Source organism: Epinephelus fuscoguttatus, linkage group LG3, assembly GCF_011397635.1.
Source record: "Epinephelus fuscoguttatus linkage group LG3, E.fuscoguttatus.final_Chr_v1".
Taxonomy (NCBI): Eukaryota; Metazoa; Chordata; class Actinopteri; order Perciformes; family Serranidae; genus Epinephelus; species Epinephelus fuscoguttatus.
The window spans coordinates 499,578-518,016 of NC_064754.1; the positions used below are offsets into that span (position 1 = coordinate 499,578).

Sequence of the window (18,439 nt, forward strand, 5' to 3'; positions counted from 1 at the left end):
TGCAAAAATAAAAAAAAAAGACTAGCAAACATTTTAAAAGAAAACATACCTTACAAACCCGCCTCAGGTTTGGTTTGGGTTTCGTTTTAATGACAGTACTCACCTCCCCATGCAAGAATGGTGCATCCCTGACACTGTTTTACAAGAGCACCATCACTGCATCCTGGACTTAATCATTTCTCCCTTCAGCAGAAAGATAATCAGTGATTGGAGACATTTTTGTGGGGCTGACACGGCGCTGTGGAGACAGCAGTGACCTCTGAACTCTCGGCCCTTAGGTGGATATTTTCATGTGCTTTTCATCTTGTTTAAGAAATACTGAAGTAAGCGGGCTGCCCTTCAGGGTATGAACCCTCCAGATGTTAACGATCTTTCCTGTAGCGCCACCCTCAGGACAAACTTCATCTCTCAGACTGTACGAGCAGATGAACCATCAGGATGTTGGTTGTAGTGAACTGCGCAGTCCATTTCAGGTGTTTTCCTGTCTGTCCAGGTGACTGCTGGCTGTTGGCGGCCATTGCCTCCCTGACGCTGAATGAGTATGTGATGGCCAGAGTCGTTCCCTCTGACCAGGGCTTCGGTGATGACTACGCCGGCATCTTTCACTTCCAGGTAACAGAATTGTGACACAGGTGAAGAGCGTCAGTATCAGCTTTATCACAGTTTCTGTCTGTTAATGTGGCCTGCAGCTTCAGTCCTGTTGCTATGGTTACCAGCAGATTAACACACCGTCAGCTCAGACTGAAAACAGACAAAACGTCCATATATGTGAATGTTTGTGTCGTTCATAGATGATACCTGTCAGCCCGTGTTTCAGGCATCTACGTTGTGTTTGGTAAAGAGAACCAGAACAAACAGGAAACAGCAAGGGGTTTTTGAGGCAGAGCAAATGTCCCTCATTTATTGGTTGATGGAATAGGAAACAGAAACTGACCTACAGTGGCTGTGAAGGGCCAGTCAGGCTCAGCACTGCGGCGAACATATAAGTTATTCCCTGATATATTTACCCAAGTAAATTCATGATAAACAAAAATGATATGGGACCCAGCATTGAACCCTGTGGAACTCCACAACTAATAATGGACCTAATCTGTCCATTAGTGACGCTTTCACCCTCCAGATGTCTCTTTATTTACACACAAAGTTTCTGACATTTGTTTTACAGTTTTTCTCAATTGCTAAGACACATTTCTGGAAAGCTGCTCTCCTTTTCTCTAAACTGTGAACACAAAACCCAATTTTCAAGCTACATTCACAAAACCTCAGACTCTTCTTGCAAAACCAAACTCTCACCCCCTTAAAACAGTTCAATCTGTGCTGTGCAGACTAATGCTTATTTTGGGAGAGGCCGCTGTTAGAAAGCATGTCCTTTAGTATGTGATATAAAGGCTGTGCTCGCTAGGGCTGTCAAAAAAAATTCAAAGTTCAAAATATATTCGAATATATATATTTTTTATAAGTTTGAACCTAAATTTGATCATTTGAATATCATTAATAATTAATTAACACTATTAATAATGTATATCACTGCGAATCCCGTTCGGGCGGAGATGGCTCACGCACGAGCCGGGCCAGAGAGGGATGCCCAGACATGGCTCAGATAGCAAGGCAGAAGTTGGTCATACCTGGCACTTCAGTGAGGTCAGAACGGCTGTTTTCATCCAAGTGTCACGTTCATATTGCAGCAGCAATAAGCATCTTATTTTTTGTGGGGTTTTTTGAAAAAAAAAAAAAAAGGTAATAATATTAATAAATTCGAACATTATTCGAACTCTACTAAATTAATTTGAAAATATTCGAGCTCAATTTCATGGTGCTTTTGACAGCCCTAGTGCTCGCTAACACTGACAGCCAGAAACAAAGGTCTATGATCCATCGTCTGTTTGATCATCTAAACTAAGAACATGTTTTCTTGTGGTGTCCTCTGTAAAATGATCAGTGCTGACAGTTACTGTATTCTGTTCTGATCCAGGAGGTCATCGGCTCACAGCGTTAGCTAGCTAGCAAATATACTGTAGTTTTAAAGTATTAAAAGTAGTAGTAAAAAACTATTCACAGCATCTTTTTTTAAGCTGGAGACAGGAAGAAGAATTCAGACCATTAAGAGAGACTTTCAAAGTAAATGTCCACATTTTTTCCTGTGGTCTTTAGTTCTGGCAGTTCGGGGAGTGGGTGGACGTGGTGATCGACGACCGTCTGCCGGTCAAAGACGGAGAGTTGATGTTCGTCCACTCGGCGGAGGGGAGGGAGTTCTGGAGCGCCCTGCTGGAGAAGGCCTACGCCAAGTAAGAGCAGCCAGGGATTCAACCCGACAACCTTCTGTTCCAAAACCACAACATAATGTTCCTTTCTGAGTCTTAGTTTGGACGTGTATCAGTAGTATTAACACAGTGGTCACACTCGCCCTTCGTCACAGAGTTAACGGCTGCTATGAAGCATTGTCTGGCGGTTCCACCACCGAGGGCTTTGAGGATTTCACCGGAGGCATCGCTGAGAACTTCGACCTCCGAAAACCTCCCTCCAACCTGTTCCAGATCATCAAGAAGGCCCTGGAGGCCGGAGCGCTGCTGGGCTGCTCCATTGACGTGAGTCTGACACACTGACTGTATATTCACACTGCTTTTTATTTTTGCTTTTTATTTACAGGTGAAGAGATGTTTCAGTCTGATAATATTCATGATAAAGCTGCAGTTTCCAGAAGTTTCCATAAATCCAGTAGCTTCCTGTGGCTTCGTTCAGTCAACTGAACCATCTGACAGAGTTCAGCTTTAAACCAAGGCTCTCTGCTTCACTTTACATCCCGTCTGTTTGTCAGGAGTCACAGGAGCGACTGTAACAGACAATGGTGTCCCTTTACAGGGCCCTCTCACACCACATCCACTTTGTAAATTGTTCCACTCTGCTATGAGCACAAGTGATTTTGCATCGAGACTCTATTGGTTCTTATTGCAGCACTCTTACAGACCTCTGGCGTTAGACATGATGTGGAGAAGAGATGTTGCAGACTTGGAACCTACATTTGACTGGGATAGAGTGTGGTTTAGTGTGGGCTCAGATCCAAAACCCTGATCATCAGCAAATACATTATAATTATATACATAGGGTATATTTAACTCCTAGGAAGCTTCATTTGATGAAGGTTATCCTATGTGTACTTTCTGTTCTTCCAAAGTGATTGGCAATTATGTTCACATGTTTTGGGAGTGTACCCCAGTGGCCGAATTTTGGAAGATAGTTGCTTTTAATCTCAATAAGTTGTTTAAGATCAGATTGCCCTGTTCACCTGCTACACTCATTTTGAATGATTTGTCAAGGCTGGGTTTGACACTGGACAAGAGAAGAGCACTGTTGGCTGGACTTAGGGCTGCAAAAAAACTAGTTGCCACACGTTGGAAACCTCCACATTCACTCTCTTTTCGAGCATGGGTTTTAACATATTTAGATATTGTTTATTTGGAGTTGTTGACAGTTAGAGTCCATGGAGCAAAAGCGTCAGCAACAGAGGCTTGGCATTCACTTTGAACTGTCCTCTGTGGGTTTCAGGTGTAATATGTGACTAAGGTATGGAGTTCTGAATCTAGGGGGTGGGTAGGTTATATTTGGGATTGTGACTTTTGCTATGACTTTATTTTATATATATATATATATATATATATATATATATATATATATATGTATGTATATATATATTTATTTATTTTTTATTATTATTTTATTTTAGTGGTTTACTCATATGTATCTGTATATATGCATATGTATAGGTATGTATGTGAATATATATTTTATGCTCTATTTTTGTAACGTCTAACCTATCTATATCTTTCTTGAATAAAAAATAAATTTTATCACAAAAAAGGAGTTACAGGAGCATACTCATGATCTGATACTGATGCCAGGTCAGAAAAAAAGATAAAACATAAAAATTTTCCCATTATAATGAGACCGTTTTCACGTTAGAACAAGAAACTTTTCTTGTTCTAACGTGAAAACATCCTGTTATAATAGGAAAAATCTCATGTTGTATTACCAGACACTGACATATACAGTATGTGTGTATGTGTGTGTGTATATATATATATATATATATATACACACACACATACATATTATATGTATGTATACATACATATAATATGTATATATATACAGTACAGGCCAAAAGTTTGGACACACCTTCTCATTCAATGCGTTTTCTTTATTTTCATGACTATTTACATTGTAGATTCTCACTGAAGGCATCAAAACTATGAATGAACACATGTGGAGTTATGTACTTAACAAAAAAGGTGAAATAACTGAAAACATGTTTTATATTCTAGTTTCTTCAAAATAGCCACCCTTTGCTCTGATTACTGCTTTGCACACTCTTGGCATTCTCTCCATGAGCTTCAAGAGGTAGTCACCTGAAATGGTTTTCCAACAGTCTTGAAGGAGTTCCCAGAGGTGTTTAGCACTTGTTGGCCCCTTTGCCTTCACTCTGCGGTCCAGCTCACCCCAAACCATCTCCATTGGGTTCAGGTCCGGTGACTGTGGAGGCCAGGTCATCTGCCGCAGCACTCCATCACTCTCCTTCTTGGTCAAATAGCCCTTACACAGCCTGGAGGTGTGTTTGGGGTCATTGTCCTGTTGAAAATAAATGATCGCCCAACTAAACGCAAACCGGATGGGATGGCATGTCGCTGCAGGATGCTGTGGTAGCCATGCTGGTTCAGTGTGCCTTCAATTTTGAATAAATCCCCAACAGTGTCACCAGCAAAACACCCCACACCATCACACCTCCTCCTCCATGCTTCACAGTGGGAACCAGGCATGTGGAATCCATCCGCTCACCTTTTCTGCGTCTCACAAAGACACGCGGTTGGAACCAAAGATGTCAAATTTGGACTCATCAGACCAAAGCACAGATTTCCACTGGTCTAATGTCCATTCCTTGTGTTTCTTGGCCCAAACAAATCTCTTCTGCTTGTTGCCTCTCCTTAGCAGTGGTTTCCTAGCAGCTATTTGACCATGAAGGCCTGATTCGCGCAGTCTCCTCTTAACAGTTGTTCTAGAGATGGGTCTGCTGCTAGAACTCTGTGTGGCATTCATCTGGTCTCTGATCTGAGCTGCTGTTAACTTGCGATTTCTGAGGCTGGTGACTCGGATGAACTTATCCTCAGAAGCAGAGGTGACTCTTGGTCTTCCTTTCCTGGTCGGTCCTCATGTGTGCCAGTTTAGTTGTAGCGCTTGATGGTTTTGCGACTCCACTTGGGGACACATTTAAAGTTTTTGCAATTTTCCGGACTGACTGACCTTCATTTCTTAAAGTAATGATGGCCACTGCTTTTTCTTTAGTTAGCTGATTGGTTCTTGCCATAATATGAATTTTAACAGTTGTCCAATAGGGCTGTCGGCTGTGTATTAACCTGACTTCTGCACAACACAACTGATGGTCCCAACCCCATTGATAAAGCAAGAAATTCCACTAATTAACCCTGATAAGGCACACCTGTGAAGTGGAAACCATTTCAGGTGACTACCTCTTGAAGCTCATGGAGAGAATGCCAAGAGTGTGCAAAGCAGTAATCAGAGCAAAGGGTGGCTATTTTGAAGAAACTAGAATATAAAACATGTTTTCAGTTATTTCACCTTTTTTGTTAAGTACATAACTCCACATGTGTTCATTCATAGTTTTGATGCCTTCAGTGAGAATCTACAATGTAAATAGTCATGAAAATAAAGAAAACGCATTGAATGAGAAGGTGTGTCCAAACTTTTGGCCTGTACTGTATATGTATACATACATATATATATATATATATATATATATATATATGTACATGTATACATATATATATGTACATATATATATATGTATGTATATATGTACATATGTACATATATACATACATATATATATATATATATATATATATATATATATATATATATATATATATATATATATATATATATATATATATATATATATATATATATATGTATATTCTAGCCTGGCATCAATGCGCTTCTTTAAATATTTCCTCTGAGATGAAGGAAGAAAATTCCTGCTGATAAAAGCTATTAAACCAAGGGATGACAGTGCACCACACTGAAGATCAGCGTCTGAGGTTTTATTTTTGCAAAGTTTAGTTTTTGGTGTTTGGACTGTTGATGATGATGATGATGACAATGATGACGATGTTGGTGACTAAACCATCCCTGTCGTTGCTTTGGTGCAGATCACCAGCGCCGCAGATTCAGAGGCCGTCACCCGGCAGAAGCTGGTGAAAGGCCACGCCTACTCTCTGACTGGCGCTGTGGAGGTGATGTCATGTCCTTAAAATAAAACAAGATGAGACGATGTGAAACAAGAGGAGGAGAAAATGTAGTTGTTGTTGTTGCTTCCAGGTGAACTACCGCGGTCGGATGGAGAAGCTGGTGCGGGTGAGGAACCCCTGGGGTCAGGTGGAGTGGACCGGAGCCTGGAGCGATGGGTAACTAAACTGACACTGAACACAGACGTTAGCATGTTGTGTCGCTGCAGTGTGATTTATAAGAGGACGGTGATATCTAGGGATTAATATTTGGAAGAAACGAGTGTCCAGTACAGATAATGTACTTTCTGCGAGTTTGAGTATCATCCAAGTGCTGCTGATGAAGGAATATCCTCATCTGGGCAGCTGCGGTCGATCTCTTTCTCTTGGAAACAAAAATGATCTGATGCTCAATCTAAAATATAATAAAAATATCAACCTCTGATCGACAGGTATCAGCATCAGGCTGAAAATACCAACTTCCACTGTCAGTCCCATTTATTTTGCTGGATACTGATGATGGTGAATTCACAGAGTCCTGATGATAAATGAATGGGCAGCTCTACAGAAAGATGCTAAGGGAAGAGATGAGATGAAACAAAATATTAAGAGATGATTCGTTAAAGCAGGTGGGAAGAGATGAGATGAGATTTAGCAGAGGTGAGATAACAAAAGAAGAAATGACATCAGACAAACTAAGATGGCGTCTGATTGGACGCTATAGCTAGCTAGCTAACCACTGTAACCAAATTTGCAAATCTCAGGATAGCCAAGGAATGACCCGCCCTCCTCTCCATCTGATTGGCCAGTACACGTTGCTGTCATTGGTTTAGACAGGATAAGTGGGATTGGTCAGGGTAAGCCAATCAGAGGCAGAGTAAGGCCAGCTGTTCCTTTGCTATCCTAGGATTTGCAATTTCGCCCACTGTAAGGGCTACTTGTAAGCTAACGTTAGCCACTGGAACATTTGCTGTTAGCCCTGTGAGCGAAGTTTCAGCTGAAGATGGTTGGCTTCAAATGTCATAAATCATATACGAGTGAAGCTAACGCTCTTTAGCTGAAACATACGGTTAGCTCGTAGGCTAACAGCAAACATTCTAGTGGTTAATGTTAACTTACAAGTAGCTGCTTGCTAGCTATCTGTAGCATATAGCACATGCTGCATTCAAATGGGGGTACGTTCACAAGAAGAGCCCACGTGAACGCCCCCCTCCTGTGGTATTTATGATCCTGTAAGTGGAGTTCTTGACGTCATGTACACGAATTCCCACGTCATAAACATGACGCTCATTTAAAGGGCTGCATCAATTTCTGTCCACTTTTTATCCCACCACACCGGCAATAACCGTGACCAGAGGCATTATGTTTTCAGGTTGTCCATCTGTATGTCTGTCTGTATGTCCCATTTTTATGAACATGATATCTCAAGAAGGCCCTCAGAGAATTTCTTTATATTTAGCACAAACACCTGACTCAATGAACGATGAACCAATTGGATTTTGGTGGTCAAAGGTCACTGTGACGATACATGTCTCATTGTCTCGAACACGATGTGTGAAGAACAGCTTGCGGAAGTCTGAGTTCTGTTTTCTCGTAAAGTCCATTCTGTGTTAACATATTATCGTTATTATGTTCATACAGATCGTCTGAGTGGAATTATGTGCAGGGAGACTGCCCACATGCCAATGCAGAGGACGGAGAGTTCTGGTGGGTGGAGTCTGAAATATTTTGATTGATCGGTCAGGTCCTCACAGTGATGTTTGTAGCTGCAGAGTGAGAGCTCTTCCCTCTCCTGTCCCGTCTCTGCAGGATGTCCTTCAATGAATTCTTGCGTCACTACTCTCGCATCGAGGTGTGCACTCTGACCCCCGACACCATCGAGGACAACTCCGTCAAACACTGGAGCGTCAGTAAGTTCGACGGCTCCTGGAGGAGAGGATCCACTGCCGGCGGCTGCAGGAACAACCCCTGTAAGTACAGGAAGTACAGACTGAAGTCTGCTGCTGCGATCTGCAGTGACAGAAGGCACCAGCACTGCCTTCAAACTTAAAACCATATATATGTAGGGATCCCCCTGATTGACACTGATACAGATCTGATCAGACCTGAGCTGGACAAGTGGAGGGTTTTCTCTGTATGGTGGAGCTGGAGGTTTGTTTGTGAGCTGGTTTCTCCTCTGCAGACACATTCTGGATGAATCCTCAGTTTGTGATCAAGCTGGAGGAGGAAGACGATGACCCAGATGATGGAGAGGACGGCTGCAGCTTCGTGGTCGGTCTGATCCAGAAGAACCGCAGGAAGCTCCGTAAACAAGGAGAGGACATGCACACCATCGGGTTTGCCATCTACGAGGTGAGAGCTGAAGTCGTTTCAGATCAGATCAAGAAGTGAAGGATCTAAAGGGTCTCTGGACAGAGATGATAGGAACAAACTGACCTTTGTCTTGTGTTTTACTTAAGGTTCCCGAACAGGTGAGCTCTGGAGCCCGACGAAACCTTCAGCTCAAAGGTCAAACACTCATTACACAAACACACAACAGCACACCTCAGCCATCTGTTTAACGAGTGTCAGAGTGGTGACGATGTGATGACGTCAGAAAGAACCAGATCTGTGATTTCAGTGTGTTTCCAAGTCATTCATCTGTTCACACGCAGGAGACAAACACGTACCATGTGACAAGGAAAATGTGAAGCTGTGAAGAAACAGTTCAACATTGACCTGGATTATGATTCTTCTTTGTCTCTCTAAGAGTCACATGTTCATGACAGCGCTGAGTGATACGCACAAAAGTTCATATCTCTGTACTTTCAGGCCAAACGGTGATACACCATATATATGTGGGTATTTTCTACGAAATGGGCTCTGTATTTTCAGCTGCAGGTCGAAGCCACATTTGAGACGTCACAAGCATAAACTATAACATGAATATAAACTATAACATGAGGATAAAAGTATCAGGTAGGTTTGAAAGAATTAAAAATCTTTGAGGGCGGAGTTAAAAACTTGCTTTCAATCTGTTGGCCTTCCCAATGAATCTAGAGCAGGAAAATTATTTAAATATTTTAATCGTACTTCTACACAGAGTATCAACAGAGAGGCCGAGGGAGGGACGGAGAATTCTGACCAAACTTGACCCAAATGTCCAGCAGGATAAAATAATGAAGGTCAAAAGGTCAAAGGTCAGCTTGACTTTGACATCATCAGGTTTTAACGTCATATCTCAGGAACAGAAGGGGAGACATTTGGTCAGACACTGAATTGGTGACTCTAATTTTGAAACTCGATCTTCTGTGTGATCTTCTGTCACAGAGGCGGCAGCACTGGTTAAAAACCTGTTAGGTGTGTAAACACCACACAACTCAAACAACAACTCCTAACAAAAAAAGGACAGCAGATATGTGATGGTGGATATAAAGCACCATTTTGACCCGTCAAAGCAAACGTGACGTTGCTATACCAACTTCCTGCTGGCTCACAGTACGTCACTTTAGCCGTCTTACTGGTGGTGTGAATACTAACAGACAAAAGCTGCTGAAGGTCTGTAGTTCTCGGGGGGACCCCACAGTGGGCGGTTCCTCTCAGGGAGTCCCCACAGCCGTCACACCTCATGATCCCAGGTTCATGTCTTTATTAAACATGAAGCTGGTTAGCTTAGCATAGCACAACGACTGGAAACAGCTAGCCTGGCTCTGTCCAAAGAGATCCATGTTATAACTTGTCTGTTCTATTGTTGTTCTATGGCACGACCATTCAACCCCCGAAGGCTCCGCTGGTTGCCTGGCCACTGCTCAAAGTCGAGAAACAGTCCTGCATGTGGTCCCCAGTTAAACAGGAGTCCTCAGTGTTTGTTCAGACCCAACAGAGCAGATGTGACCTGTTAGTCAGTGAGCTTTAGAGGAGCCGGTTGGTCAGATGGAGCCTGTTTCCAGTCGTTATGCTAAGCTAAGCTAACTGTCTGTAGCTTCACTATACAAACGTGAGACAGTGACGAGAGAAGCCAGCAACTGAAATCGTTTTAAAAACTGATGATTGATTTCTAAACTGATGAGCAGAGACAGAGACGAAGGCTGTGACTCAGAATTCAAAGACAATTCTCACTGGCTGCACTACCTGTCCAGTTTCCTGATTGGCTGTTGTCCTCCTCAGTTCCACGGGCAGAGGGAGGTTCACCTGGATAAGAACTACTTCCTGACCCACGCTCAGACGGCGAGGTCTGAAACCTTCATCAACCTGCGGGAGGTCAGCAATCGCTTCAAGCTGCCACCTGGAGAGTACCTGATCGTCCCGTCCACCTTCGATCCGCATCTCAACGGAGACTTCTGCATCCGAGTGTTCTCTGAGAAGCAGACAGAGACCCAGTAAGATGTGACATGGTGCTGCAGGGCGGGTGGTGACAGAGGTGAAGGGTCGGGGCAGAGCCTGTAGTGAGCCCGTGGTCCCTCATGTTTCTGAGTGGTCCCTGTTTCCTGACCGGGGGGGGGGGGCGATGCAAACAAATAAGCGAGCAAACACCACATTGTTTCTGTGAACATGTCCCAACCTGCTCCGTCAGTGAACCGGCTGAAAAATCGTTCCCCTGACTCCAGTTTGGTGAAGCTTCGCACACTTTTAACCTGTTTTCAGAGCAACAGGAAGTCGTTGCTGAGGCTCACTCAGGGCTCGACGGGCTCCCTGAACAGTCCCTTCAGGATTTCACGGCTGTTTTTGGGGTTGTTGCGGTCGAATTGTCTGATGGCAGCTTTTCTAAAACGCTGTGGTGAACGCTGAAGTGTTTCAGTGTTTTTTATACCTCCATGCTAGTTGTGATGCTGTTTCAGATTTTGAGACTGTTACTATGACGATTAAGAGTTTCCCACAGAATTAGAGTCTGTTTGTGACGGTGGTGGGAGGCACCAACAGCTGATCGCCGTCAATGAGCTGTGTTTGACGCAGCGCTGAAGAACCGTCTCTTTGAGCCACTCTCCTCCTGCTGTCTCTGCATGGTTAGCATGAGCTAACACAGCACAGCATGATGTCATCACTGCTCATCAAATTTGCTGCTTGGAGAGAAGCAGCGGTTGTTAACATCCGACACCAAGTCGTTAATCTCTCACCGACATCCAAACGTCTCGACTGTCGTTAAACACATTAATAACGATAGCTAACGTGTCATATCGTAGGCTGAACCTGCTCGAGTTTCTTGAAGACGTTTCATCTAAGAAGCTTCTTCAGTTCTGACTGACTGGTGCGGAGTTGCAGGCTTTAAACTCTGTGTGGGTGTGAACCCTGACAGAGTCGTTAAGGTCACATGTGAGTCGTTGAGCCAGTCAGAATAACCTGAGTATAAAACAGAGAAACATGCCGACACTTCCACTGACAAGCTGTGCAGCGTTCCACTTTATGCCCTGCACTTGTTTGAATAATTGAGTGATGCATCTACATAACTCAGAAAAAAGTCATGTTAAGTTCATAGTATATATTTCAATTAGTAAAAGTATAAACCGAGTGAATGATAACAAAGCATTTCATGTTCATTTAGACAACAAATAACCTGAGCGTTGTAGTCAACAGCTAGCCACCGTTAGCGTAACATATGTAACATTCTGTAATTTAAGTGCATAGCGCGGCTGGTAGAACAGCAAACATATGCACCCCGTGCATTCGTTTTTTGGGATATATGAATTGTCATTGTCACTTACTGTCACGGTGGTAGTCAAATAGCAAAAGTCCTTCACTTGTAAGAAACTAATGAAAATGCCGCAGTCCTTCTGGAGACGCACAAAAAGTTTGTTATTTCCGGGCCTGACGCTGGAGGCGGCCTGAGAGAGGAGCCTGCACTGGAAGTGGCCTCCTGCTGGAGGTCTGCAGCCAGACCCCTCCCCAGGATTCAGGTTGTCTGAAATTGGAGGAGCTCCCTGAATGTTGTCACTCGTAGTTTATCTGGACACTTTATCTGTGGCAGACTGAAAATGTGTTGTCTAACCTCTTATTATCTCCGTCCTGTCAGACCCTGTGACGACCCGGTCAGCGCTGAACTGGAGGATGTGAGTAAATGTTGATGTGTAGTTGGACTGTGAATTGAAATCCTGTCCTCATGTTTTTGTCCAACAGCGAGGTGATAACTTCTCATCCAGTCAAAGGTCTGGACTCTAAAGCAGCTGTTCCCAACTGGTCCTGATTTCTTCTCAGTCATCAGGTCAAAGTCCACACCGTTTAATGTGTTCAGGAAACAGGAAACAGCACTTCAAAATAAAAGCTTTGTGCTGGAAATTCACTCGTCACAAGTCACTTGTGGTCCAATCAGAATGACCTACGACCCACCAGTTTGGAACCGCTGCTCTAAAAGAATTCTTAAACTCATGTTAAACTTTGAAAACATGAAATGAGGTGAACATTAAAATAACAGACACAGTATCACCTCGGGGATGTGTTTACATGAAACATTGATTCAACGTTAGAGCTAAGATTAAAATCATTTTCTCTTCAGATGCTTTGGTTTGTTTCCCGTCACATGAAACTGAATATTGTTGTTGTTTATATGATTATTATTAAAAGATAATGTGTTGGTGCTGCGTCATGTCGTCTGTCGCCTGTTTGAACGTCACTGTGTGAATAAAGTTTGTTGTTCACTTTGTGACCATTGCTGTGGTGATTGTGTTCAGGAGACAGTGCCTGATGAGGAGGTGGACGCAGGATTCAGAGGCCTCTTTACCAAACTGGCCGGAGACGTGAGTATTTCATCACTTCCTGTGTGGTGGGGACCAGTCAGAGCAGGGTTGTAGTTCAACTACATGCTGACAGCTAACAGCTAACAGCAGGATACACATGTAACACCTGACGAACCAGGTGACAAAGTTTACTAGTAAAACAACAGAGAGCAGGTGTACGGTGGCCTGCAGGTGTGATGTATTTCCTGCTGTGTTTCAGGACATGGAGATCTCTGCAGCCGAGCTGAGGACCATCATGAACAAGATCGTCGGCAAACGTAAACTCAGCTGAAGCTTCAGCACTTCACCTGTTCACCCTTTCATGATTTTACTCGATCACCTGTTCAACTGACGATCTGTTCACCTGTTCATCTGATCACCTGTTCATCTGATCACCTGTTCAGCTGTTCACCTGTTCATCTGTTCACCTGATCACCTCTTCATCTGTTCACCTGCTCATCTGTTCACCTGATCACCTGTTCATCTGTTCATCTGCTCATCTGTTCACCTGATCACCTCTTCATCTGTTCACCTGTTCACCTGATCACCTCTTCATCTGTTCACCTGATCACCTCTTCATCTGTTCACCTGTTCATCTGTTCACGTGATCACCTCTTCATCTGTTCACCTACTCATCTGTTCACCTGATCACCTGATCACCTCTTCATCTGTTCACCTGATCACCTCTTCATCTGTTCACCTGTTCATCTGTTCACCTGATCACCTCTTCATCTGTTCATCTGCTCATCTGTTCACCTGATCACCTGCTCATCTGTTCACCTGATCACCTCTTCATCTGTTCACCTGTTCATCTGTTCACCTGATCACCTCTTCATCTGTTCACCTGTTCATCTGTTCACCTTTTCACCTGGTCACCTGATCACCTGCTCATCTGTTCACCTGATCACCTACTCATCTGTTCACCTGCTCATCTGTTCACCTGATCACCTGTTCATCTGTTCACCTGATCACCTACTCATCTGTTCACCTGCTCATCTGTTCACCTGATCACCTGTTCACCTGTTCATCTGTTCACCTTTTCACCTGGTCACCTGATCACCTGCTCATCTGTTCACCTGATCACCTCTTCACCTGATCACCTGTTCATCTGTTCATCTGTTCACCTGTTCACCTGCTCATCTGCTCACCTGTTCATCTGTTCACCTGATCACCTGTTCATCTGTTCACCTGATCACCTCTTCACCTGATCACCTGTTCATCTGTTCACCTGATCACCTCTTCATCTGTTCACCTGTTCATCTGTTCACCTGATCACCTGTTCACCTGTTCAGCTGTTCACCTGTTCATCTGATCATCTGTTCACCTGATCATCTGTTCACCTGATCACCTGTTCAGCTGTTCACCTGTTCATCTGATCATCTGTTCACCTGATCATCTGTTCAGCTGATCACCTGATCATCTGTTCACCTGTTCAGCTGTTCACCTGATCACCTGATCATCTGTTCAGCTTGAACGTCCTGTCTCTCTCCTTACAGGAACTGACATAAAGACTGACGGCTTCAGTATGGAGACCTGCAGGGTGATGGTGAACCTGATGGACGTATCCTTTCACCCATGTTGTTATTATTAACACGCTAACGTTAGCTAGCGAGCTAATAGACATGTATGTCTGGTCGACTCGTCACAGACAGATAAAAACACCTGTAAAGAACACAGAAACACAGACCTGCAACAGGAAGCAATGACGCCAGAAATTTTAACCAAAAAAACAAACAGGAAGATGCTGCCATCGAGGACGTCTTCAGGAAATGACACAAAACCCACAAAAATACACAAATAATCATCGAGTCCATCGTCTGTATGAGAAACTTCACCCTGACAGCAACCGGCCGAGTTCCAGTTGAACTGGGGCTGAGTTCTGGTTGAACTGGGGCTGAGCTCCGGTTGAACTGGGGCTGAGCTCCGGTTGAACTGGGGCTGAGCTCCGGTGCATGTATCACTGGCCTTCAGTACAGTGTGACATCACAGATCCTTAACTCATCAGCAGGGCAGCGGTAATGGGAAGCTTGGCCTGGGAGAGTTCGCCACCCTGTGGAAGAAGGTGCAGAGATACCTGGTAAGACCTCTGTGACCTTTAGACCCGAATATCTGAATTCAGCCTGACAATAAATGTCAACAGCAGCCGTCTGTGTGTCCGTGTGTCTGCAGTCCATCTATAAGAAGAACGACTCCGATAACTCGGGGACGATGAGCACTCCTGAGATGAGAGTCGCCTTCAAAGACGCAGGTTAGTCTCTTCTTCTTCTTCAGGAAATACACAGTGACAAAGCTGAACTCCAGAGCTGATTCTCTTCCTGGGTCGAAGATTAACCTCCCAGGACGTTCTAACATCAAAGAGAAGCAGAGTTACAGTCTGCAGCAGAAACACTCACTCTGTTGTACCAGCACACACTGAGGCTAAAAATACTGCAACAGGTGTCAGGTGTTTTTCACAGGAAGTACCAGGATGTCATTTCCTGGTGTTGAAACTTTGACATTTCACTTTTGAAATTTTGACTGTAAAATGATGATTGTTATGACTCCACCCCGGCGCCATTATGTTTTCGGGTTGCCCATCCATCCGTCCATCTGTTTGTCCAATCATGACGTGATATCTGACGATCGAACATGATATCTCAGAGAAATTTCTTTAAATTTGGCACAAACATCCACCTGGACTCAACAAGGAACTGGTTAGTTTTTGGTGGTCAAAGGTCAAAGGTCACTGTGACCATGTCTGTCTCATGCTTGTGAACACAATATCAAGAACTCTGTGAAGGAATTTCTTTAAATTTGGCACAAACGTTCACTTGGACTCAACAAGGAACTGATTAGAATTTGGAGGTCAAAGGTCACTGTGACCTCACAAAACATGTTTTTGTCCATAACTGAAGAATTCATTCACTAATTCTGACCAAACTTGACCCAAATGTCTAACAGCATAAGATCATGAAGGTCAAAAGGTCAAAGGTCAGCTTGACTGTGACATCATCATGTTTTAACGTCATATCTCAGGAACAGAAGGGGAGACATTTGGTCAGATACTGAATTGGTGACTCTAATCTTGAAACTGTGCTGATTGTATAGATCTTCTGTGTGTGAAGCATCCATGTTTTCACTGACATGGATGGAGACTGTCAGAGACACTGGACTGGTGGGCGGAGTCATACAACCACAGGGTGGACTGGTGGGCGGAGTCATACAACCACAGGGTGGACTGGTGGGCGGAGCCATACAACCGCAGGGTGGACTGGTGGGAGGAGTCATACAATCGCAGGGTGGACTGGTGGGAGGAGTCATACAATCGCAGGGTGGACTGGTGGGCGGGGTCACACAACCACAGGGTGGACTGGTGGGCGGGGTCATGTCACAGCAGGCGGGTATTCTAGATTATTGTTCTTCCTGAAGCTGAGTTAAAGTTGTGGAACAACATGAAGTTTGTGTTTTGTCAGTCTGAATCTGTGTCATGCAAATCGTTACAGCATCATTTCCCTCTGCGGTGTCACTGAGTGACCTTTGACCTCCACCCTGTTTGTTGCATGTAAATGTTCAGGAACTTGTCTAACCAGCAGATGAAACCTGTTTCCTGTCCGTCAGCTCTCACTAAAATCTTCCTGCTCTGTAGTGTGGTTTGGTTCAGAGGCCTCAGGCTGGCTGCACTCTGTTTCTGGAGTCAGAGAGCTTCTCATTGGCCAATGAAACATCAGTGGGTGGAGTCAAAGACTGGTTTAGATACAGGGTCCTCCCTGCCTTATACAGATGGGAGGCGTTCCTGTTTGTTTTCAGTCAGATGGATCAGACACCTGTTAGAATGAAACAACATGGACTACGTTTTATTTTCTACCTGTAAATACAACTTTGATCATACTTGCATGTTTTAAAAATTGAAGCCTCAGAAAATCATGATACCCATGATGGATCTGATCAGTCTGAGCCTGTTTCCTGCACTGCAGATGTCTCGTCGTGTCATTTCCTGTTTGATCAGATCTCTGTCTAATTTTTCTCTGTCAGCTCAAACTGAACTTCTCAGAAACACTGGAACATAGTGAATTTGAGTCACGGTGATTCCCGACGGACTCACTGCTCAGACACCCTCAGCTCCTCCCAGACACTTTCAAAATAAAACCTTCTTCCTGTTTCTGTTTTTCCTGCTCACTAACATCTGAGGAAGAGGAGCTTCTTCTTCTTCTTCTTCTTCTTCTTCTTCTTCTTCTCCTTGTTTGTATCCTGTGTATTTCTCTGTCTAAGTTAATGTTGTGTTTGTGTTCCTCTCTGCTGCTGCTGCTGTCTGGACTCTCCACACTTTACTGTCAGTACACTGATGGTACGTTACTTCCTGCTGGATAAGCAGCCATCCTTTGAAGCATTAGCTTTAGCTCCCTTAACAGTGTTTGCAGTGTAAGCTCCCAAACAGTGTTAGCAACATTAGCTTTGTAAGCAATGTTAGCAGTGTTAGCAATGTTAGTAGCATTAGTAGTGGTAGTTTCTTGAACAGTATGGGGTGTTAACTTTTTGAGCAATGTCAGCATTGTTAGCCGTGTTAGCTTTGTTGACATTGTCAGCATCATTAGCCGTGTTAGCTTTGTGAGCACCATGAGTAGTGGTAGCTCAGCTGACAGTGTTAGCAGTGTTATGCTATGTTCACACTATGAGCAACATCATTTTCAGTGACATGAAGCTACAAACTGACACCCGGCCTCACCTTTTCTCAGCACTCCAGTGATGCATTGAAGCATCAACCAATTTTTGTTTCTAATTGTGTTATTTAGTCAAGTTAGCTGATGCTATGCTAGCTCTCTGTGCATTGCGGCGCACAGGGGGGGTGTAATGTAACGGTGAGATGTGATGGTAAAGCTCAAACATTTATCAAAAGCATCCACATATTTTATGACCAAACACAAACTTGAGATGACGTTTTGTCGAGGATGTAGCAAACGCAGACAAGCTCGTCACAACGCAACTACGTGAATGAGCGCTTGAACACTTAAACAAGACCTTGGTGATCAGGTAGCTGGTTATGCTGCTGTGTTGTCGCTCGTAGTTTGAACATGGCATAAGTCAGAAGCTCTTTAATGGTTCGCAGTGTTAGCTTCATTAGCAGTGTTTGCTTTATTAGCAGTGTTAGCATCACTAGCAGCATTAGCAGGGTTAGCTTAGTTAGCTTTGTTAACTAAACAGAAACTCAAAGATTAGCATTTCTGAAACTTTATAAGACAAATCACGCTCCTGAAGCGTTAGCATGATAGTGATGGTGTGCTCTGCTTCTCCAGGTTTCACTCTCAACAACACCATCTACCAGCTGCTGGTAGCTCGATACTCCGACCTCGACATGACCATCGACTTCGACAACTTCGTGTGCTGCCTGATGAGGCTGGAGATGATGTTCAGTGAGTCTGATGAAGGCTAGCAAAGACAGTTAACAGTTCAAGTTTCTCTTTAGGTTCTGTTTAGGACTCT

At 43.8% G+C, this 18,439-nt stretch overlaps 1 protein-coding gene and 1 long non-coding RNA gene across 10 annotated transcripts in view; one reads left to right on the forward strand and one right to left on the reverse strand.

Annotated features, from left to right (window-relative positions):
- The window catches only part of LOC125885997 (calpain-2 catalytic subunit-like), a 37,340-nt gene that overhangs the window by 17,653 nt on the left and 1,248 nt on the right, over positions 1–18,439 (forward strand). Inside the window, exons 3-19 of the mRNA XM_049571889.1 lie at positions 494–612; positions 2,152–2,285; positions 2,417–2,585; positions 6,222–6,305; positions 6,391–6,476; positions 7,938–8,003; positions 8,106–8,266; positions 8,479–8,648; positions 8,756–8,767; positions 10,443–10,654; positions 12,283–12,319; positions 12,938–13,003; positions 13,203–13,260; positions 14,479–14,543; positions 14,991–15,059; positions 15,152–15,230; positions 18,253–18,369. Coding sequence (XP_049427846.1) covers positions 494–612; positions 2,152–2,285; positions 2,417–2,585; positions 6,222–6,305; positions 6,391–6,476; positions 7,938–8,003; positions 8,106–8,266; positions 8,479–8,648; positions 8,756–8,767; positions 10,443–10,654; positions 12,283–12,319; positions 12,938–13,003; positions 13,203–13,260; positions 14,479–14,543; positions 14,991–15,059; positions 15,152–15,230; positions 18,253–18,369 — 1,704 coding nt within the window. The remainder of the gene's footprint in view (positions 1–493; positions 613–2,151; positions 2,286–2,416; positions 2,586–6,221; positions 6,306–6,390; positions 6,477–7,937; positions 8,004–8,105; positions 8,267–8,478; positions 8,649–8,755; positions 8,768–10,442; positions 10,655–12,282; positions 12,320–12,937; positions 13,004–13,202; positions 13,261–14,478; positions 14,544–14,990; positions 15,060–15,151; positions 15,231–18,252; positions 18,370–18,439) is intronic.
- Positions 13,267–14,498, reverse strand: LOC125886001 (uncharacterized). 9 transcript variants are annotated; one of them, XR_007448969.1, is made up of 5 exons: positions 14,395–14,498; positions 14,235–14,330; positions 14,115–14,178; positions 13,635–13,994; positions 13,267–13,522 (listed from the first exon to the last, which is right to left on the reverse strand). It is a non-coding gene; the product is annotated as an uncharacterized LOC125886001 (long non-coding RNA). The 9 variants fall into 9 exon arrangements; XR_007448968.1 differs by having other exon boundaries at positions 14,115–14,146; positions 14,187–14,330; XR_007448964.1 differs by having other exon boundaries at positions 13,272–13,402; positions 13,435–13,522; positions 13,635–13,930; positions 14,115–14,330.